We start from the raw sequence: 24,921 nt of genomic DNA, 5'->3' as shown, positions 1-24,921 counted from the left end.
ATATCACCATCAGCCCCCACACATTTGTTACTGCATTCAGCGCAAGTGCCGAATGAACATCTGCACTGTAAAAATTCAGCCCATTAGCTCCTTCAGCTTGTTAGCATATTTTAATACTGTGATCACAGCTTTCTATTTCTATCAAGGTGCTACTAGGTGCCAGACCCAGTATTCACACAGTGCGTCATTATTATCTCTACACCCCCCAGGTCCTTAGTCTGTCTTACTTTTATGAAGCTATTACACAGCAATACTGAGACAGAAGGAAAGAAAGAAGAAGGGGAAATCTGAGGAGAAGAGGATGCTACTTGTGTAGCCACACTGCCAGAAAGATAAGTAGGACTGTGATCTTATCATGTACGGCTGGAGTAACACTGCGTTACGTACATCTCTCTCTAGCCTCTCAGTCTATATAACTTAGAGAATAGTCACCTATCACATAAAAAATGCAATTAATTTAACAACTCACTCCTGATCTACTGTTTTCTTTTGGCTCTTTAGAGTGGCTCAGTATAAAGAGCTGGTCAACTGTCTCATTTATGGTCTAAATAAATTTCTTAATGCTAACTAGCCTGTATTCACTCCTTTCATTTGTGTAAGACACACATGTGAATGAAACAAAAATCAGTGCAAAGCCGCTGTAATATACACACATGTACTCTCACAGTATCTGACGCCAGTGTGCTATGCAGTCACACATGACAACTGTGTTTTCTACATGCAGTGGGCTTTGTGTGTGCATTTTTTCTTAAACATCCAAGCCAAATTTAAGCCCACTTTCATCACAAGATTAATTTCATTCACTATTAAATATAAAACTGTCACACAGTCCATAAATCCTGACCAAAAAAAACCCCAACACCACAAACCAAAAAAATCCCACACACCACTTAGAAAAAAAACAGTAAGCTTAGATAAATTAAAAATATCCATATCTCACAAAATAAGTGAAAAGATCCAGGCAAACAGTCTTTCAGGTTCACATGAATTCAGCACTTTCAAGCTTGCATCCTATATTCAAAAAGCCTTAACAGGAAAAGCATGTGTTGAATATAGAAGAAACCAACGTGCCCACACACCTACTGGTTCGCAAAGGGTTGATGGATCTTCTCTTTTTCTTACACTTACGAGACGTTTTCTCTTCACCTCAGTTCCTGCCCTTTCTAAATGCCGAATTCTCTCAGAAGGGCAGAAATCCCATGCTCTTCACTGAGAGCAGTGCATCATTGCTCCAAGGAACCAGGTTTACTGGGAAAAGCACAACTGTTTTATCTAACTTGCTTCTACTCTTTCACTTAGCATCTGCAACTGGCCAGTGCCAGATTCAATACTGGACTAGCTGGGCCTTTGATCTCACCCAGGACAGCTGTTCCTATGAACTCACTTAAGTAGTGAACATTATTCCAATAAAGCCCCATGTCTTAAGCCAAACTGGACTTCGTTATTGAAAAGAAATGTTTTATTATATTCTACTAGCACAGGTTCATTCCAAATGAACCCAAGCCCATGAACGGTCATAAGACCCCTTTTGATGCTTCACTCTTTTGTTTCATTTCTCTGTAACAAAAAATAACAAACAATGAGACTCTCAGAATGGGGTAGAAAGGGGAAAGCAACAATTAATTCCCAAACTCTCTTGTATTAAGGGAAAGGTATTGAAGCATATGCTTTAGTGAAGCAAGGACTAAGGCATGTAATAAGACTACAGTTTCACAGAAACCTTAAACCAGTCAAGGATAAACCACCACTGAATGTAGCCACCTGTACTGCTTTGTACTGGCAGAAGAGTTGGCATGGTTGAGCTGAGAACAGAATCGAAGACATGACATTGGCTGAAACAAAGTGGAAGTTTCTCAGAGTTCATCAGAACTAAACCAGGTCTACAACCCAATTCCTGTGTGGCTGCACAAGCATCTGCACAGGGACAAGGAGGGGAGCAACCACAAGGGGCTACACTGGCTTGGCCATTTTCAAGTACTTGCAAAACTGGGGAGAAAACAGGGTTTCTCAGATGTCCCAGCCTGAGAAAAACAGCTGTACACTAATGGACAAAGCAACATGCTTCGGTTAAACACTCCATGATATGGAAAAACATAATTTCACACACAACACAGACCACAGAGGTGACTGAAAAGCACAGATTTCTTTGAGTACCAATGTGATGCTGTATGTTAAGCCACACAGAATTTTCAGACAGAAATTTTTCGGTGTGCATTTATTTAGAACATACAAGCAAACTCCTAATTCATCTTCATCTCAGCTGTTACATTAAAATAAAAGGAGAAGATGAGCCTGCTTAAGAAAAATTAAAGTTGTTCTTTTTATCACGGAGATGAAGGGTTTCTGGAGATAAAAGGTCAGATACGCATCTGCAGAATAAAATGCAATTGAACATCACAGTCTGCTGTCTAGTTTGACTCTATGTCCCTTTTTTGTGAGTTGTTTTTTTTTTTTTCAAAGCTGCGTCAAAAGCATGTTTAAACCATATGAAGAAAATGGAAGCAATCTTCATACTACCTTAGCACCTGAACAGCATCCAATGCCGTACATAAGAACTAGTTTGCGACCGCTTCTCTTAGCCAAGTGCAAACACAGCACAAATGCAGCGCCCTTAATGAGCATTTACAAGCAATAACCAATATGAATGAAGGACAGGGAAAGTGGTGGTTTTAAAATTCACACTGGAGGACTTCAGAACTGCATGTAAAACTTAAAGAGATTTAGCCAGGCAGCTCCTAGTTCACTGTACAGCGTGAGCCCTGCAAATAAAAATGTTGAGAAGAAGAACAGCAGTGAACAATACTTACTAATGTGAACTGAAAATACAATCCACAAAAGTTTTTCAGTGCCACTCTATATGATTTCTGATGTCGTGTTTGAGCACCTACTAGTTGTAAGCGAAATAATGTGTGAACATAACTGTCTTGCAGTTTATTCTCTTCCTCTCTCCAGGGGGAGAATTGTGCCTCTGGTGTGATTCTGTGCTGTGGTTTCTGTACTTCAGTTTATGAAATATTTCTGCCACCATGCGCTTCTGGTGGAGAAAAAAGCTGGAAAAGGGTGCCCTCAGAGTATGTGGGATGCCAGTTCCCTGCCTCATACTGGTCCACAAGGAGCTCCTGTCTCTTGCAGAGCCAAGCATACCTGGAAGATAGAAAGTCACATCACAACTGCTGCCTGACACTACTGCTCTAAGATTTCCAGTCCGAAGTTTAGGCACGCTCTCATGAAAAACAGCCTTGGAATGAAGATTTTAATGCACTGTACACTTTGAGCGCTTAGAATTCTCTTTTGCATCTGTAAATAATCAGTAGCAGAAAAAGGAGACAGGAGAAAGCAAAAGCATTATCAGGCATAATCATAATAAACTGTAATGTTTAGTACCAGATGAAGTTTCTTAAAAGCTAACAGGAATTGAAGGAGGGGTGAATGAAAGGTGTATGAAGAACAAACACAAACAGTTCTAACAAATGTTGTTCCTAGATCTTGATTAGAGGTGATACAACTGACTTACATACTTTGTGAATTAATAATGTAGCATTTCAGAGCTACTCTAATTCCCCCATTTTCAACTGCAGGGCACCGTGCGCTTTTATTTATTTTCTCATTAACTGTAAAAATATAACTAACGTTCAGCTGGAAACTTTGTGAAACGGAAATTCCTTACCAGGAGTTGACTTCAGCCCTGTTTGTAAGCAGATGCAAATACCTGACTTTTACCAGCACATTTCATGGTTGTTATTAGCCATGTATGTGTGTGTGTCTGGCTTGTCTGAGGTACTAACACTTCAAGGCTCTGGACGAAGAATGGGCAAACTCCAGCATTACTGAATTCCACTGCAGTTTTATTACAGAATTCATGGGAGCAGCATTCTACTTCATTTATTAAACACCAGGAAACACAGTATTTTAAAAATACATACAAAATATTAAAGGAAAACACAAAATTGACTGTCATGTTTTGCTTTTTTCTTCAAATTTTCAAGCTTATATTAATTGCTAACACTCCATGCTGTGCTTCAAAAATATGCAAAGATGAAATTACTTCAAAATAAAGTGCACAGCCTGCTTACAACACTTTAAGAAACAAGACTGCACTAACAGGCTGAGAAACAACTGGATTTTCTAAGTATAAACACCTATCTAGTATTTAGTTATATATACACAAAACTAAAATCCAGAGCACTGCAGTTTATTCTGCAATACAAAACCCAGAGAAACTCTTGCTTTTTGAATAAGTTAGCATATGTATCAAATTAAGCTTTTGTTATAACTCCACCAGTCAAAAAATATTTATCGCTCCGTCTATATCAGAAATTTTTATTTCCTTATCATTAATTGTGCTTAGTGACAGAGAAAGGACAAGTAACAGCATGAGAGATCCCTAAATAGCACAAAATCTGCCCTAGGCTACGGGTCTCACCTGGTTGACACAGCTTCTCCTTTCCAAATTACAGGCAGCCCCATCTAACCTCATCTGAACACTTGGGGACACACGGAGCCCCAGGTAGGGAGAAGAGGTGAATCCTTCTGAACAAGTGAGCCAAATCGACAAAAAGTAAGCAAGTAAATCAGCACTTTCAAGCGTACTGTGACTAAACCAATTAATAAATACAGGTGAGAGTGCGGTTTTATGCAGGTGCTTTATGGCCAGATGATGGCTCTCCCAACCCACTCCTCCTGAGGTCTGTGCTCCCAACTAAATCATCCCCCAGTCCCTGGGCAGATGCAGCTGAAATCAATAGCGTCGTAACACCATTCCTCTCCTTTCCACCCCCCCGCCCCCCCCTAAAGCCCAGTAATATCCAAGTTTGAGCGGAGATTAGTGCTGCCGGGCTCCCAGCACCAGCAGGGCAGGATCAGCCCTGATCACTATCTGATTAGAGGGGAGCGCGTCCCCACTTTCCCCAGTCACTTAAGCCAGCGTCTCATTGCTTGTCCTTAGAGACCACAGCTCCACTCAGGCAGAGAGCGTCTAGACAGTATTCATGAATCCATCTGTCTGGCACAGCCAGGCTGATGACAAACTCTATTAGACCCGAAACAATTTTTTTTTCTTCCCCGCTCCTCCCTCCTCCCATCTCCCTTTTCCTCCGAGAAGCAGTAATCTGACACTGAAAATTACTATCATTGTTGCAATGCTCAAAATAGCAGTGCCAGACTTTCATTAACATCAACGCTAGACTGCTAAATATTTAAAGAAATGGATAAATTTCACCTGAAGTGGGACAGCCCAGCACACATGAAAGCAGAAGCACAATCAAAATGTAAATCTAAGCGGTTGTTTTTATCTGTGCAAATTCGGTGTCACAGTCAGAGGGGGATGCCAAAGGTCTCTTTAAACAAAATATTTTCCTTTGATTGAGCTTTTTGTTTTTAAAACAGAATCATTCTCCAACCCCCTGCAGATCCCTACAAGGCTCAGAGCTGACAGAAGTAGGTGGGGGGTGGTGAAAGGGAGAGCTATATATTTGATTTGTTTGGGTTTTTTTACCTTGCAGAGGAAAACGAACTCCTACAGCAGACTCTTCTATGCCAAAACAGCCATGACACATCACCTCCATCAATGCTGACAACTTGAAATTTGATGTAAACATAATTTTCACACGACAAGAAGGATTTGTTCTCCCTTATTCTATTCTTCAAATTCTCATGCATGTCAATATTTGTGTTTCCTATGCCCACGAACACATACAGATCACAGAAGAGAGAACTACCTGGACTGTTTCCTACGAAACAATTAAAGAACTAAAATTTCCACCATTGCAACCCTTCTCAATTAGACATGACTTCAATACTGCAGTCTGCAAACAGACAACAGACTACACTTCCAATTTCAAAATCTAATTTACTTGTAGCAGGACAAGGCAGGGTGATCATTTGTTGCGAAACAAAGGGAAATGCTCGAACAAATGAACTGTGTCCTGCTACAAGCAGGCACATTGTTTCAATTCCTCGGAGTCCAAATTTTGCAGGTCACGTGGAGCGGCAATCTGCCGCCAAGGCCAAGTCTGCAGTGTTTAAAATCCTATTCGTCATCTCATTTTTCCTACTATAGCTTTGTGCCGTTAAATACACCCTTGACCTCCAAGTAGTGTTAAAAGAACAGTTATCTCCATTATCTCAATCAATACGTCTTTTCAGTTGTTGAAAATAAAAACAAGCGGACCTACCCAAAGTTGCCACGGGTTGCTTTGTATGAGGCTACCTGTGTGGAAATGTGTAGTAACCTTGGAGCATCCTCACTGCAGAGGTACATTTTAACATGCATCACCACACCTGTGTTAAAAATCCCATTGTAAACCCAGGCAAGCTGTCATCTTAACAGGTTTGGCTTAAATTCCTTAGCATGTATTTTGACCAACTAACATCTGCATGACTGCAACTGGTGTGGTCTAAAATCAGAATCCAATAGACACTTGCTAATACACCTCATAGCTGGTGCAGATTTCCTCCGGTTGCCTTCCAACTTCTCTGTGCTATACAAGCCAGCAGAGAAAAATTAATAAAAACAAAGGGCTGCAGAAATACACGTGTTGTTTAACTGCACACGTGAGACACCTTATTGAGTTCAGTAGCAACATTTAAAAGATTGAAGTAACAGCCTTTATGCTGGAGCCAGATACGATTACCAAGGAGAGAGGAACAACCAGGTCTAGGAGATTTAAACTCTAACACAATGCGGTAGCATCTGCTATAACCACAAGATCCAGTGAGCAGGTCACCCACAAAAAAATATCTTTCTATACCATTGCTCATGCAACTTAACTAAACTAAACAATAAGCTCCAACGAGACATTCTGGATTTGGCTGCTGGCAAGAACACAAATGAGAAATGCTTCAGTAGCCAGGAAATATGGGCTACCGCTAACATGGCACACACTGCTTAAATAAATTGAAGCAGAACATCCATAGGAAAATGTATTTATTTAGACATGATTTGGGGGCAGTCTATGTATTACTGTGAAATGAGATTAATATTGTTTCCATCACAGGAGGACAGAAGGTTTGAATAGAGGAGGAGAAAGGATTCTTTGAAGAAAGAGCAGAGGGGAATGCATACCACAGCAGTGCCAATGTGCTCTGGGTAAAGGCAGGAGCAGTCCCAGGGAGAAACAGGCCACCCTGCTCAGGCGTAGACCAGCACACGCTTACAAACGGCTCCTTAAAACAGTGTCCTCCCCATTTGAGAACTGTGCACAAGCAAGAAGATGCCAGAACAGACCTAATACGTAATACTGACCAGAAAGAAATTCCTGCTTTAAAATTCCTCAAGTGATCTTTTTTAACATAATTTTCTTCTTATTGACCTGTATTATCTTCTTCCAGAGGCCAACAAATGTACATATTTCTGTGTTGGAAGGTAGCCTTGTTAGTTGGGACATTTTGAATGCGCGTACTCTGGAGTACTCTGGTAGGGATCCCCATTAAAATCATTGAGCAAAAGCATGCACAAGTTCTTTAATTCAACGTGTCAGCCCTCTAAAGCCTGGGGACCTCACTTCAACAAGGATTCTAGAAACACTTTTTCAAGGCTGGAATAAGCCAACACAAACAACTGCCATGTCCCTAATAAAGATCTTTCCTGTTACCAATTGGCACTGACTTCTACCATGCCACAGCTTGTTTAATAGCCAGAACAGGATAAATACCACTAATCCTCATTTGTTTTAAATACTGTTTATGGCTGTATTATTTTTTCCATCTGGCTTCGTTTGTTGTTTTTGGTTTTGGTTTTATTCCTCTTTGTTTCACCATCAGGACCCTGTTTCACTAGGTTTTGTTTTTTTCATGTAAAACAGAAGTCCCTTTATTTTTCTGTGAAGGAACGTGGGGTTTGTTTGTTTGTTTAAACTCTCCTAGAAGGTAACTGATAGATGGGTGGTAACAGTCCTCGTGTCTGTAAAAGGCTGATAGGAGAAGGATGCAAACTGTTTTTCTCCCTGTCCACTGAAAAGCAAGAGAAATGCTGCCAGCTTGACCTGCATGACTTTCCAGAGGCAGGATCATGAAACATGCCACCTGAAGTTCCTGCGCAAGCAGGAATCTGCCACCAAAGGTTTTTTAGAGATACCTTTTGTCAGGTTTGGTCTGGATAAACTTCATGCAGCTGGAGGCGAGGGGGAGAACCATCCAGCTGACCTGTCATGCATGCCTGGCTTCACATTCATGACCTCCTGCAACGCCTGAGGGGAGGGATGTGGCTTAGGAGGAGACCAGGAAGTTTGCGGATCCTGGATCAAGCAAGTAACAATATTTCTGCAGTCCAAAGGCCTTTTGCCGAACGGGCCAGCATGAGGTGTCAACATGCTGCTGTGATGACTGTACAAGGGTTACAAGGACAGAGGGACCCTGAAGAACCATCACTGCCCCAGCTCTCAGACCTCCAGCTGAAGGAGGCTTTGGGAGTCCCACCTAGTCCCACGCCGCCATCACACTGTAGCCACGCAGGGCCACCACTTTCGAGGCCTCAACTGCTGCTCGTCACCAAAGCCCTTCCATCCATCTGCTACCGCCATGGCTTTCATGGTTCCTTTTGGGCAAATGGTTCTGCTATTTGGTTTAAGAGAAGAGCTGTACAGTCTCCCAGCCAAAAAAATTCCTCTATTCGAACTTCAACAATATGCTTACAAGTTTTGTATGCACAAATAATAAGGCATAACTTTTTTACAACTCAAAAACCAAGGTTAGCCTAAGTTCATGGGCAAATACATGTGACATTTTGATCTGGACCCATAACCAATGACTATGGCTAGTCCTGGGGCTTTGGAAAGAGTTCCACTCCAAAAAAATCAAACCAAAACCAAAATGAAATAAAAGTATATGTAGGCCATTATTATTTCAAAACCTCTGAAATCACTGCAGAAGAACCAAGGTGCTGCAAAGTAGGAGATTTAAAAACATTTACAGGACAACACTTAGAAACACTTTCATTTGGAGGTTAGAGGGCAGAGGAAGAAAGGTGTATATCCAACACCTGACATCATCTTCTGTTATGAATCCACTCCGAAGTGTTTGTTACGAAAATTACAGATACAGCTGCTTATAATTCCTATTACTAACAACAACATTGGAACACAGATAGCCTTAAGCCATAGTCACAATCAGAGGTGAAGCAGTGTTCCAAGGGATGTCGGTATTGGCAGAACTAAACTGTTTGGAAAGCGGCAAGTAACGTAACACCACTTCTATTGTACTTGTAGACCAGAAGCATCATTGGAAAATTTCTCCCCCATCCAGAAAGCTGAATTGCAGTGTAAAGATAAATTATTGCAGAACATACAAAAATAAAACCAAAGTTTGACTTCCATGTACATCACTGAGAGCAAAGCACTAAGAAAGCAATTCCGGTGATAAACTCTGGCACTCTGTGTGAGATATTTATGCAACAAAGAATCACAATTAAAGCAATTTTAAAGACAGACCTACAAAAGCTCAGTTACCTACCAAATGATGCTGATCTCAGCACTAATAAAATATATTTGATTAATAAGAATGATAACTGGAAATACTACAACTTTCTTAATGATCTTCACAGCATATAAAGACTGTCACACAGACAAAGCAAAAAACAACATTTTTTAGAACCTTGGAAAACAAATTATTTAATAATTTATACGTTATGGTTTCTTTCTCAGAAGCCACATATGATCCATGTGCTTACAACCTCCGTGTCTGCAGCACAAACTCTCTTTACATAACTACAACTTCCCAGGTTTAGAAACCTGGAGCAAGTATGTTATAAATCACTGCCGGTTCAGAGAAAAAGAGTATTTACTTCTTCTCTCTCATCCCTCCCAGATACCAGACTGCAGACCAAGTTTCCAGACAGACTAATTTCTGAGGTAGACAGACATATTCGACATACATACATCCAGGGATGCACACAAAGAGCCAGTACTTACAGCTAAAGATGCCTGGAGGTGGATGCTCTGTTACAAGCAGACAGTTCTCTTCATCGCTGTTATCCCCACAGTCGTTCTGTTGGTTACAAATCAATGAACCAAGATACAAGCATTTACCACTGGCACAGGTGAATTTGCACTCTGAAAGGCAAAAAAGAAAACACAACAAAAACTTGTGAGGAAATTGGTGCTCACCTTCTTCACTGCTAGGATGACTGATAAAAAAGGCAGTATTTTCCAAGTAGATGCTATCATGGCGAATGGGTCTTTGGCACTTCATCCCCCAAATAAATAATACAGTAGTTGTAAGCACTGCATATGTATAAATACATACGTGAAACATTCCAGATCACCAGAATCAATTCAGTAGTAAACCAGATTTGCCACTTGGGGAAATTCAACTACCTCTTCTTAGAAAAGGGACAATATTTTTTTGTAGTTCCTTTTGGACAAAAATCATGTTCTCATACACGTTTGTGTGACACCTTGCGTATTTTGGGCAAATAAAAATGAATAAAAATAATAATTGCCCTACATTTTTAAAAGTCTTACACAATGCAAAACAGTATCAACTGTAAGGCAAACAGTATAGTTTGTAATCAGGAACAGTCCTGTCCAGACACAGACAATTATTCCTTAACTACCTTCCCCAAACCAATTTGCCAGTCTCTCAACTAATTACAATCAAGCACTCAGTGTCTGCACATTGAACTCCCACACACCAGTTTACTTTACAAAGTTGATAAACTTCTAAAACCTCCATAAAGTGTCTGAATGCTACACGCAGCCATGCTGCATTTTTTACATTTCGTTCATCACAAATAAATGAATGTTTTCCCCTAAATATGGTTCTAAGAACAATTTCTATGAGACCAAGTATTTAAGCAAAAACTTTGTTACCTCAAGTTCCTTCTTCTCTCCCTTTCTCTGCAAAAGGATGCAGTCTGGCTAACTAATCCTGTGTAAAATACCTGACTAGATCGAGCTCTAGTTCTTGGGGAAAAAGAATAAAATAAAATAGAAAAATCAAGGAAAAGCTCCTTACCTCATCTCCCACTCAAATTTTACACCAACAGGAGATCTTACACAGTTACCCCTTCTGACATGGATGGCGTTATCTCCATCCTTGGCTTTTTGTTTACTGGTAAAGATTCAGTAAGTGCTAACCAGTGCTAGCTTTCTACGGAAATTATAGTCCAGTGCTTTGTCATCTTGGATGTCTTGTCTTTAATTTTCAGAGGCCAGTCAGACAGGGTTTCAGTCTGACTGACTTGTCATCTGTCTGAAGCTGTAACACTTCAGTATTTAAATAAGGCTAGTTATATACTAAGGCCGTCTGCTACGGTTGATAATTAAAATGCCATTGTCCTTCCGCTAAACTGATCATTTAAATGTCACTTCCAGAAACAAAGCTTTATAGTAAGTATTTGAGATGCAATTAAGAAATGTTCACAAAAGTATACATGCAATTATAAAGAGCTTTCTCACCAGGCTTGTTTCAAAGTTAAATACACTACACATATAGAACAGAGGGCATATTATATCTAGACAAATTATAATTTAATGATTACACTTCCAGCATGTTGACAAATTGTGGTGGTTCTCATACAGAAGCAGAGGCAAAGCAGACAGAATTATAAACAAGAAACACAAGTAGTTTATTAAAGAAGGGCCCTTCTCTGAACCATGGGCTTCCCTAAGGCTGCAGTTTGTATTGTCTGATTCTGCTCAAGAGAGACAATCTCTGCTCCTTCCCAGCAAGGAGATGACATTTGTTCATCAGAATCAACAAAAGACGTTCCTTTACTCTTGGACTTAATCTGAACTTAGACAAAAGGATGTTTAACTCAAAAAAAAGCCCCTAAAGCAGTTACTAAGGCATGATACTTAACCACACGTATCTGATATGTAACATAAGCATGGTAACAGCAAAGGAGAAGAAAATAAATTGCGAAAGTGAATGAAATAATTTTTATTGGCAGATTTGCTTTTGTAGGTAAAAGTGATTTGCAGACTTCACTCTGAATACCTTGCATCAAGAGTATTAATGAAATTTTGGTACACATAGCAGAAAGAATCTGCTGCTGCAAAAACATGTGCATCAACAAGTGTGACACATAAAATGCTACTTAGGAATATAAGTAAGAGCCATAAAATACAATGCAAGAAAAACAAACATTTCCTATGGGGGAAAAAATAATCCTTCTGTTCCACTTTGTCACATTGCACCTAAAAATCAGTGAGTATTTGCCTAAATAAGGTCCTCAAGATTTAATCTTTTTCAGTCGTACCCTATAGTATTTGAACTATTTGAGTTGTACAACAAAATACTGTACAAATTAAATGTTTGTCCCTGTTCCTTCTCTGCTATGACAAAGAATTGAAGAGACATGTAAGGGCTTAGTTTTTCTGTTTTGAGTATAGACTATAAAAAATTTAATAACCAAACAGAGTAAGCCTTTGAAACCGAAAGAACTAAGAAGGTCATTAACAGTTACTTTTGGGAAGGAGACTTAAAAGATCAGTCTCAATATTAAGAATCTGATAATTGCAACACTTCGGGATTCATTTCTGCAACTTCATGCAGTAAGAAACTGGAACAAGAAAATAACAAAGTTGCCTTGGAAGATGAGAAAAGTTGGCTTGAAAAGGTTCTCATTTTCAGGTATCTTAAGTGCCCAAGCAAGATCTCTACTCAAAAGCAATTAAAACTCAGAACTTTAGGTTTCGATTTGCCACCAGATTATACAGTCTACAGAAAAAAGACCAAATGAAGATTTATTTTTTTACTAGCTCTACTAAAGTCTTAAAGTTCTGGTTTTTACCTAACACTACCATAAAAAGACTAACCAGACAAAGAATTTGCCCTTTAAGGTTGGGGTTTTTTTTGTCCTAGATAACAGACCACACTGAAATTTGAATTCAAAAATCAAACTCTATCACCTTTTCTTGTAAAATTTTATGGCTGCCTCCTCCTTCCCTTACATACATGAACATTACCATTGTCAAGGTGAATAAAAAAAGTCACCAGGCCTCTGGTCCCCTGTTGATGTGCCCACATTGACTAGAAGGCTGGTCACAATTACCACAGGAATTCTATGCTCATTTTAAAATGGCCCATATTGCGAAAACCACTTTGCTGTGTGATCACCTACCAAATCCACGTGCCAAGAAAGCAGTCATCCTTTACTGGGCCTGGCTGGGATGGAGTTAATTTTCTTCATAACTGCCCGTAGGGTGCTGTGCTTTGGATTTGTGACCAAAATGGGGCTGAAAACACACCAGTGTTTTGACTATTGCTGAGCAGTGCCTGCACAGCATTGAGGATTTATCTTTTTCTCACTCTGCTACTCCCAAGGAGTCAGCAGGAGTAAGAGGCTGGGAGGGGACACAGCCAGGACAGCTGACCTGAACTGACCAAAGGGATCCTCCACGCCATACAGCATCATGTTCATGTCCTTCCATTGCTCGGGGCCTTGGCTGGGCATCTGTCGACTTGGGGGAGGTGGTGAGTGACTACCTTTGTGTGACCTGGGGTTTTTTTTCCCCTCTTTCTTTCACTTATTAAAACTAACTTTTTGCTGTTACTCTTCCTATTTTCTCCCTGTCCTGTGGGATAGGATGGGGTGATGAGTGAGCTGTAGTGTAGGTGCTACGCTGCTGGCCAGGGTCAACCCCCAACACAGGCACGTGCAAAAGTAACTTCTAAATCTAAAAAAAACCTAATATTCAATGAAGGGCAAAAAAGTGCAAAACTAACTTCGCCTGCATAATTATGTCTAAAGGAAAAACTCAAAGGAAAAAAGTATTGTAGGAATGGAGCAAATTAATTAAACAGATTATTCAATGAAAATACAGAAACTTCCAAAAACTGAACATATGTAACATCAGGTATTTGTAACTTGTAAATGAAAATTCAGTACCTTAAAGTACTTTGCATAGTGAACGCATTTAAACAGCATATGCTTTTACTAAGACCAGAACAGAACCCTTCCTTGAAAAGCAAGCTGGATCAAAGTGAGGTTGATGGAGATAGCAGAAAGCAAGTATCAGAGTATTGTCGAACTGGAAGTTAGTAAAAAAAATGGTAGGGGTACGTACCAAAACACTAGAAGTGACCTCAAAGCACTCCTGCAGGGAAATCCAGACCAGTCCAGACTAGACCCATGTGCCTAATGACACACAGCCCCTTTCAGTACAAAGTCTTGTATTTGGTTTGTCTAGACAAGCAGAGGGGGAAAAGCTCCCATTCTGTAAACAAGCCAGCATGATCCTTCTTTCATGACTAACGTTTCAAAGCTAGGCAGTCTTCCTCTTCATTTTCAAGTGGCAATTAGTGCAATATCAGCAGGTTGGCCAGCAAGGCTCTGACTAGAGCTAAATGTGAAGCAAGATGACAGCTACTACAGGTTGAAAAAAAGGCCCCTCTTATAATTATGTCTGCAGCATAGTTTTTAAAATTATCTTGTCGATACACTAATTCTTCAACATAAAGTTTTAATATACATACCTCCAGGTAGAACTAGACTACCTTGGAAAAAAAGGAATACTAAGAATACTGTTATAAATATTTCCTATTTCCTATTTTTATAAACTGTATGCAAGTAAATAAATAAGTATATTGCTCATGTGTTCACGGTAGATGCTTGTACCTATAAACTCCCCACATATAAAGACCCATTAATATAGGACTGCATTTCAAATCCTTAATTGAATGTTATGTTTCAGCTGCAACAGCAAAAGATATTTGCCTCAAAATAAAAGAACTTTCTTATTGTGAAATGCAAGATCTTCTGTATTGGCTAGGCTTATTTTATACTTTCTGTGCCTGCCCAACAAGATAATTTTATCCTTTCATTCAACTTAATTCTTTTAGACTTCATTTACAGTTGACTTCATCCATATGAACAGCATTCCCATTGTTTTGTCATCTCACTTACTGTAGGGCATTTTTAATTATAGCTAAGTGATGTTTGTTTTTGTAATCTAAGTCACAGGCCAAGGGATTAAAAAAAGCAACAAAGTGTCATATTGAAAAAATATGGTGGTTTAGGCCACTGTTACGATGCATGTCACAGCTACTTATTTAACGGGTCTGAGATGATTATCTGACCCAGGGGCAGAATTGTATTCCATCCATTCGAATAAAAAATAAAAAATGATATATGCAGCAAGCGATCTCGCGTAGTCGCAGCTGAACTGTAGTAACACAGTTCAGACGCACAAAATGAAATCGTAAGTGGTATCTGGGACACAACTGGGGTGTAAAGGAACTCCCCCCAAAATCCCAAGACCTGGTTGCAGCCCTGGCAGCGCAGCCAGAAGAGGGTGATCGAACACCCTGCTGGTAAGTGGAGGGGAAAAATACCTGACTCCGGGTGGATCTAGACCTCTAAAATAAAGGCCTCATTTCTAATTTCTTATATAAAGACTCCATTTTAAGCATGTCATCATAACTTCTTCTTTGCAACACAAAACAGCCTGAAAGAAAATATGTTTAAAGGGCATCATCATGTGTTATAGGGGCAATAAGAGGCAGAAGTAGTAAATTGGGGAGGGTGGGAGGAAGTACACTTTGCTACAGATTAAAGAAATAGAAACCACAAATACCAGAGGCAGTACAATAAAACCCTGTTCAACCTCTGATAAACATCTGTCTGTGTATTATTTTTAATATTGTAGATTGTAGCTCTATAACGGGAAGTAAATCATAAATAGGAGGCAGTGTACACAAGGAACATGTTTATTTGGGAAAAGCCTGGTTAATAAGGAAGATGGCAGGCTGCCATGCGATCTAATAAACCTCCACTGGTGCAGGGAAGGGAGGGATAAATAGGTCTTTACGAAACAAAAAAATGCTTCATAAAAAGAATGCCAAGCAGAACACCAGCAAAATGAAAGCGGATCAGCTTATGGAGGGTAAGAAGCAGAGCTGGAAGCCACTGCCAAGGCCTGTCCCGGCTGCCCACGGCCCGGCACAGACCATGCAACATGGAGGCCCAGAGACCTTCTCTGCCCAGGGGAGCTCACAGCCTGAAAAACAGACTGACTGATTGAAAGAAGATTGTTACTGGTTCAAAACCGGTTCCAGTTGCTGAGTTTCTACCCTCTTTCTGTCCTCCCATGCTCAGTTGCTTATCCAGCAACTATCTTTCCATCTTCTTAAGGCAAAGCCTGAAGCTATGCCCTTTAAAAAGTTACTGTTTATGGCAGTAGCTAAAGGAACCCAACACAATAATCTTACACGTAGGTAGTAAGATCCACTGTTCAGTTAACCAATTTAGGGCGTTAGGATATTTCACTATTCCCTTATATTTCACATCTTAACTAACAGCCTGAACAAAATTACATTAGATGACATGGCGACAACTAAAGGACCTCCTTGATTTTAGGGATTTGTCAAAGGGGCTGGTTTTCATTTGTCATCTTTCTTTCCCATATACATCTGTCTCTGGTATGAAAAGAAACAGAAAGGCCTCTTCCTGGAGGAAGATGTAAAGAGTTTTCACCAACACTGGAACATTTTTGCATCTACATTGAATTCAGGAGCCTGGCTGTTGTTGCTCTGCCACCACCATACAGGTTTGTATTTTCTGCCCGTCTACCCACTTTCTTTTCTTGATCTGTCCATTTATGCCCACACAGCACCGAGAGCTTGTCAACAAAACTCAGTAATTGTGTCCCTTGCTCTGCGGTCGTGTAAAGCCTCCTTTACATCCCCACCAAAGCAGCCTGACACCTTCTCCAGACACAAAGCCTCCACAGAAACGTTCCCCTCAGCACCATATGCCCGCCCTTATGCTCCTCTGCTTTGAGGACTTGTGTTGGTGTCAACAATTCAACTGAGTCACGGTCTTGACTTTGGACACCAAGCACCATAGCAGACGTGTTCATCTGTCAAGGTGGCAGATGAGGAACACCTTCACTCCAGCTCCTGAGAAGGAACGACCTACAAGGGATGGGTTTCCAAAAGCCATTAGAAGGTCTCGTGTTTCTCGCAGTTCAGCGCAGTGACATGCCAGGGCCACGTCCCAGCCCATCACCTCACCCCAGGAAGGTGCCCAATGCCCGAGGCTGGGGCTGCCCTGGTGCCCCTCACTGTCCTGATGGACTCAGGGGAGCCCCTGCCACCCCATGACATTTCTATACATACTAGCAGAGTTTTCCTAATCAAGTACAGCGAAGATGCGCTGGTGACTCAGTTAATGAAATTCTCATTGTCAGCTGTGAAATTACATGAAGAGACGATTAAAAATACATTAAATATGTACCTTATAATTTTTGTCAAGCACAATGTCATTATCATTGGCAAGTGCAGATGAGAAGAAACGGGTACGTGCAAATGAGATTTTCTTAGCGCCTAGTTCTCCTTAATCATAATTCAAAGAATTCTTGAATTATGGTAAATATTTTAAAATTATCTTAGTCGGTTTTTATCTTAAGAAATCTTTAATAACCACAAGCAGTGTCACTTACTGGGTTTGTAGAGTGCTGCACAGGTAGAGGAATATAAAATAAAAATCATGTTAATGTAGCAGCTTTTTGTTCTTTCTTTGGAATATTGTTTACATAGCAAATAGCTCAAGACTAGACCATTTTATCAAGTAACACCACAGCCTTTAAATCCAGAGAAGTATAGACTAAGCCATATAACTTCACAGATGCATTGCTAAGTTTTGACTGCAGTCCTAAAAATGGGCCCAGATGAGAACACAACAGTTACATCAACACAGGAGGACTATCTGGGGGTTGGGGGAAATGGGATGATTGGTGGGAAGAAGTGCTGTCTTTGTGTTTTCTGTTATTAAATTAGGTCATATTACTTAAGACTGTGATCCCTGCAAAGTGGAAACTGTTTTCAGTCAGCTCTCCTAGGAGGCACTGAAATACAGAATAAACACCATTCTTCTCTGCAATTGTGTAATGTTACTGAAGCAAGGAGGGGTCTAAGAATACACCTAAGAACTTGATTTTCCATACATGTAATGTACAATGCAGGCAAGAGTATATCATGTTTCAGGTGTCAGTTCAGAAGATGTCCACCTAGTACTGATGACAGTATTTTTTTTAAACATCACCCTATGCACACTACGCAGAAAATATAAGAGAAATGAATTTATTTACTGTGCGTCAAGATGCAGGACAGTTACAGAGTTTCCACTGTAATGTGAATTCCAGATTTTAATGGACAAAAGAGTTCTTGTATTTCTCAATGATATTTGAATTGTGCAATGCATACTAGTGCGAGTAAGGATAAGTTTTTTATAATCTGTAGGTTTTTTTTCTCCAATCCACATCAGCAGAAATATACATGTTCCTGTAGTAAATACCTTGTCACTGTTAGTTTTTGTACTCTAAATGTGATTTCCCTGTAAGTCAAATTATCTAAAAAGTGACACTCAGGTCACTGTGCCTTAGTATTCATTTAACAAATATTATAAGCAAAATAATACATAGAGTACAGCCAACAGACAAGGTTTTTTACAAACTAGTACTGTCTTGTATCAATTATTATTTAATTCTTCAGTCCTTATTCAGCTCTATTTAAAAAATAAGTCACACATTTTATTCACCTTAGTACCCTTCCCAGAAGCCTGGGCTTTTATGGATAAATCTTTTAAAGAAAATTTTAAAATTGCTTATTTCCTATTCAAAAATACCTATTTTCTGCCCCTTGCCTCCTCTTCCAGTCAATTTCCGAGAACACGCTCTCCCAAATAGGTATTGCATTGCAAACGTATACAGATTCCCACCTATATGCATTTCCATATAGCAGAGCTTGCCTAACATTTTCCACTATAATCGTCTGGAAGAATCCCTCCCATGGGCACTGCTGGCAGCGGGTCTGTGGCAAGAACACCCTCGGGCTACAGAAATGCCTTTTCTATGTCCCAGGAAATTCTCTTCTGCTTTTATGGAAATAAAAAGTGTTTATAAAAAATGCAGTTATCTTTCCATTGTCTGCATCAAGAGAGTCTCTGGTAACTCTCCAAAGTAACTAAAAGACACTGCGAGGCTCCAGTGACACCACTGCTGGAGCAACAGCCCAAAATCATGTGGGGACAGCAGGGGAAAAGGAAAATTAACTGTGGTGGGGAAAGCTCCCCCACACTTTCACACCAGATTTCCATTTCACTTCCAGGTACCTGTGCTGCCAAATACAGCCATTAGTACAACCATCAGGTGCTCCTCTTTTGTCCATGAGTACTCCCAGTGTCCAGTGTACAAACAGACAGACATGAGGGAAGAAATGTGAACACATGGCAAAGAGTAAAGTCAGTATTTTATGGTTTGAGAGTGCCTCATTAAGCAACCTATGCAGCGTAATTTCAATAAAGATTCTTTCACACCATGATGCAATTTTGTTTAAGCATCAACAACATATTTGACCATATTCCAGCTATTTAACCAAGATTATTTCATAATTTCCCTGGCCAAAGTGCTTACAAAGTAGACAACGCAGGAAACACTGATACAGGCATCTCAAAGAAATCTCTACCACATAAATCTTTCTGGTTTTGAACTATATCACTTAAAAAGGACATTTGGACATTTAGGACAGCACGTTTCTGGTTGTGAACAGGAACATACAATTAACACAATACTGGATAGCACTGAGTCTGTCCATGTACCATGCAGTATCTCAGGAAACTACAGCACAGAAAACCAAAGCAAACAGCTTTCCCTCCCCAAAACACATTCAGCTTTGCAAGTGCACTGCGTATCTAAACGTAGAAGTACCTCATAAATAGGCGCAAGCCCGACCCGATGCAAAACCTGTATACGAACAGAGTCTGTGGTTCACAAGCTCAGGCCATGACTACACCATGTATGAGAGTGAATGTAAAGGAGCCGGAGTGCTGTGTACCCATTACCAAACACTTTGGGTTGGCACTGCTGCCTGAGACCACATCACGGCCTACAGCTTCCTCACAAGGGGAGGAGGAGGGGCAGGCACCAATCTCTTCTCTTTAGTGACCAGAGACAGAGCCTGAGGGAATGTCAGGAAGATGTGCTGGGGGGGGGGTTCAGGTTGGACATTAGGAAAAGGTTCTTCACCCAGAGGGAAGCACTGGAAGAGGCTCCCCAGGGAAGTCACAGCCCCAAGCCTGACAGTGTTCAAGAGGAGACTGGACAACACCGTCAGACACATGGTGTGAACTCTGGGGTTGTCATATGCATAGACAGGAGTTGGACTTGATGATCCTTGTGGGTCCCTTCCAACTCAGGACATTCTATGACTCCATGATTCTAAACACATTTTTGCAAAAAGGGGCACAGTCTAGTCCACACCGGAGGCCCAGTGCCAGTTGTACCAGCACACCTGAAGGAATGTCCAGCTGTCACGCACATGCCCGTGTGTGACCTGGTCTTGGGGGACCACTGATGGATGAAGCTGGCTTTACTGACAAAATATGCATCACATTTGAAAGCCAAGCAGCATTTGATCTCCAAACCACACCCCAAAATCCTGGCACATTAGCTCAAGCCTAGGGCTCTTCTGGGTATTATTTGTGTCTGTGGTTTATCTTAATATGCTGAACTGGAAACTACCGTGGTTGATATGCAGATCAGCCATGCCAGCCTTGAGACAGAAACGTCTGTCAGAGAGACAGGGTAGGCGGCTGATAGCGATAACCATTTCAGCCATCTAATTTTAATCTGCCACTGTATATCTCTCAGATGCCCTACAGAATTTTTTGGGTGGGGACAAGAGATGGTCTAGGACAAATCTCCAGTTACAGCTTAAGTTATCAGTGTATCGATGACAAGTTAAAGCATGTTAAAAATTACACAAGTGATACGCTGAACATGGAGAACCACCCAAAACCACACCAGCCATGAAAGAGAATAAACAGCCAGAACATCGGTAACTCAACAGCAGCTAATTGTGTTTTAAGTGTGGGGAAGGTAGTTTGTCATATTGTAAGAGCTCATTATTACTAATCTGTTCAGAGACAGTGATAATTTTCTGTATTTCAATAAGCCAACATAACTAAACAGAGGTCAGTTTCATAGTGCTGGTGTCTCTTCAGAAGACTTCAAAGGGAGAGCTCATGTTAAAGAGAAAAAGGCAGCTAATACAGCAGGCTGCTAATTTTCAAGAAAAAAACAAAGAAACTATTTGTTAGAGCTTCCTTTTGTTCCGTCACATCCCTTTAACTTAGGTTCCTTCAGCGTAAAAAATTATGTTGAGATACTAAGAAATGCCATCTAAACAGATTAATTTTCCTTGTAGTTAGGAAATACTTCTTTATAACATAAAATGTGTTGCTACTGAATGTTATACTAACATACAGAAAATAGTTCTCTAGAGAGGGGATCATTCCAAAACCCAGGCTACAAATTAGAAACATTTTATGATTTGCAGGAACTGTGTTCAGACAGATGAAAGTAAAAATAATTATCACACATTCTCAGGAAAGAAAAAGGAAGTTCAACCAAGATAACGTAAAGAGCAACCTTGTGCACAGATATTCGGGGAGCAAATTCAAACATGAGTGAAACTCTATGGTAGTGTCACATACAGTTCCATGATTTTTTCTTAGCTCATTTAAGCTCTCAACTATTTGCCAGTCCATAAAGAAGGCTACAATTAAATGAACATTGTAAACATGTTAGTGCATTTTAATAAGTTTGTACATCAAACCTGTCATTTGTGAGGTCTGAGCTGAGATGCGGCTTCCAGGGTGCAAATACCGCCTGTTCTTTGCTGTATAAAACACAAAGCATCTACCTGAAGTACTTCAGCAACAGCTTACACAAACCTTTTGTACTTTATGTTACAGTGGATTAGGAATAAACTAGCTCTAGTAGTTGTAATTAATAACAATTGGGAAATAATACTGAAATATGTCTTTTTACACTTCATACACTAACTCTGTATTTGAACTGACAGCAAATTATTTAATGTGCTCTACTACCTAAGAGACAGAAGACAGAAGCAATGATGGCAGGACTACACACCCTAATAAAAGGTCATTCAAAAGGGTAGGAAGCCTCTTTCATAATAGATCAGTGTTACATGAAACATAAGAAAAATTTCCTTAGAAGACCTATGTGAAAGGTTATTTGAGGAGGTTACTGGTTTTAAAGAAAAAAGGCACATTCTGGTGCTTACTGGTAGGCAGTATACAGTCTTGAGAAGCTTCAAAATGGGATTAACCAGTTGAAAGAGATCAGCATGTTTATTTAAAGAGATATGTATGTAAAACAGTAAGAACTTGCAGTTTTCAGAATAGAAAGTAGTTGCTGAATGTTTGCTTAAATGGTAGCTCATTCAAAAGAGAATACTGGTTTGGTCTATATGCATCTTCCAGATTTCGAAACACAACCTCACTCAGTTTTATTTTTGTCAAAGCTTAAAATACAGAATTAAAAAATTTTCTTCTACAAGCACACATTAAGCATACCATTAATAAAAGAAATATTATATTGTCTTGTGACTAAAACATCAACATTCAGGTGATATGACACAGCAAAGTATCTGTTTACTCTTCTTGAATGGCAAAGTTGAGGCAGAGCTGATATTGTCAGACCAAATGTCTCTTTTCTTTGACACTAAAGGTGATCTATATAGACTAGGATTGTAGAGAGATACCGTGCATATATATAGATATAGGATGTTATAAAAAGGATATAAAAAGGAACACGGGGGGGGAGAAGAATGTTTTGCTCCTTATTTTTTAAAACATTGAGTATTTCATTCTCCCTCTCTTATCCGATGGAGAGAAAAAGTAAAGAAATATTCTAAGTACATACGTGGTGAAAATGAAGCAACTAAGATGAGAGAAGACTACTCCCTCAATCACTTTAAAACTCTCTAGATCAAATCTTCACCTTTAATGGGGCTTCACATATTTCTTTTGCTTAAAGCTTTACTTATATCAAATGCCTAGCAATCAGCAGCCTATATCTTGCCTTTCGCATAAAGATTTCAGCAAGTGCCTTCTACATTTTTCCTCTCTCAAGTCACATATCAACATCAGAACAAGGAAAGCATAACCTGACCAGTGAAAGAATCATAGCAGCGTCCTTTTCTTTTAAAATCATTTCTTTCTTTACGACATACAGGCAAACACCTCACAAAGAAATAAAATCAAAGAACAAAAAATTCAATCTTCCCATATTCTTTCCTTAGAAAGTTCACCTTTGATTCATAGCATAATATACACGGACAGGTACTGTCACATGAATACATTTAACAGCTAACTCCAAGCACAGGAATTATAGGCCAAGGTTTGAAGTAAAGTCTGGCCCAAGATGTAGAGTACTGACCCTGAAATTCCTTTACATAATACTCCGCCTGTGAATTAATTCACGCTCCTTAAATATACAGACAATGTAGAGTTCAAAATCTCAATGCAGAACCATCATAAAAACATTGGCTTATTTTATATGGAAATTCCTGTGGGTCAATAACACATTTTTTATTTTAAACAGAGTATCATCTGATTTTGAATCCATATATCAATGTTATATTATATAATGTATGATGTGCATTGGGCAACGCAGGCTGAAAAAGCACATTCCAAGCACTCATGGAATACTCCTGCCAGCCTGTACCACAATTTTCCAGCTTCTGTTTTATTACTTGATGTCTGCATACAAAAACAGCAGGCCAAACGAGAGGACTGGCCTCAATTATTTTCATATAATGTTCAGGAAAAAAGAGATTTGCTGGCAGTACTGGTTGCTGTAAGAGGGAGCAGCCCGCAGTCCTGCACTACTACACTTCCAAAGTATTGAAGACTTACGTCTTGTAAAGTACAGACGCTCCCTCAACATGGAGCAGCACGAAATGAACACAGAAAAGCTGTGGCCCAAAAGATTCAAGGGAAAAAAACCTATTACACTGTCTTTAAGTAACAGTTCTAGACATTTTTTTTTTCTGAAAAGTCACAGAAGATTTTCTAAGATCTTAAAACAAAAATATGACAATTATTTTCTTAGCTGCAGTTCTCACCCAGTCTGTAAGATGCTGGGCAAACTGTGACTTTTCTCAGCGTATCTAGAGCCGGCATAATAACAACAACAATCATGCCACTACTGCTGCTGTGAAATGATCCAGGTATGTAAAGCTTGTGACGACTGGGAGAAAGAAGGTACTAGCAGACTCAGCAACATTATCATGAGTCTCAGTGTTGAGGAGAATCTCTACTGATTAATAATTTTAATAATTTTCTACTTCCATTTGTTTTTTTAAATCTCGTGAACTATTAATTCATTTCTATTATCTGTACAGATTTTCTCAATGCAAATTGGCCAGTGTTTCAACTGTGCTACCCAGACAGCTAACAGAGGAGATGTAAAGCTCTTCCTCACTTCCCTTTAGTCCAAATATTTATCCTTATCAAAGAAAAAGTATAACTAAACACTTCCATGTCTCATCTTACAAGAAAAGTCACTTTTTTTGTTCAGATGTGGTTCTAAGTGTCTCTTTTCAACCATCTATGAAGAACAATTACGTCAATATATAACTAGCACTGCTGCAGTGGCTGGGGGAGCTTCACCTTTTTCATGTTTCATTTCCTAAGGCAGATACAGCACCTAAAGAAAAAACCCTGAGCAATATTCTCTTAGAAGACTCATGTATATTCTTCCTACATCCTTCATTCAAGATCTAATCTCTGTAGTCCATGAAGTCAGTAATAAAGCTAACGTTCACTACAAGGCTGCAAGGATCAGGATTTCAATGAGGAAGGAAGAACAACTACAAATTTCTTGCAGCAATATACAAGGATGTCTTTGTCCCCAGTGATGTCTTGCCCAACTATTTCAAATTAGAGCAGTCAGATACATGAAAATGCTTTTGCTCTCCCTGAAGGAAAAGAGTACTAGCAGGGTATGCAAGGCATCATGAGGGTGGAGATCTGCCATGAGTTCTGTCCAAAATATTGTGCACCACAGCCTACATCAATGGTCCATGTCCCTGTCACCTCTTCACCCTGCAGGTCATGAAATTGGGCCTGTCTCAGGCAACCATCATTTCATGGTGGCTGTGGGATAGTTCAGA

At 39.8% G+C, this 24,921-nt stretch overlaps 1 protein-coding gene across 1 annotated transcript in view; it reads right to left on the bottom strand.

Annotated features, from left to right (window-relative positions):
- Window positions 1-24,921, bottom strand: part of LDLRAD4 (low density lipoprotein receptor class A domain containing 4) — a 294,067-nt gene that overhangs the window by 142,260 nt on the left and 126,886 nt on the right. Inside the window, exon 4 of the mRNA XM_082044432.1 lies at window positions 9,906-10,046. Coding sequence (XP_081900558.1) covers window positions 9,906-10,046 — 141 coding nt within the window. The remainder of the gene's footprint in view (window positions 1-9,905; window positions 10,047-24,921) is intronic.

Source organism: Streptopelia decaocto (assembly GCF_964273445.1).
Source record: "Streptopelia decaocto genome assembly, chromosome: 2".
NCBI lineage: Eukaryota > Metazoa > Chordata > Aves > Columbiformes > Columbidae > Streptopelia > Streptopelia decaocto.
The sequence above is the reverse complement of the archived record's forward strand: the minus strand, read 5'-3'. Positions and strand labels throughout refer to the sequence as shown.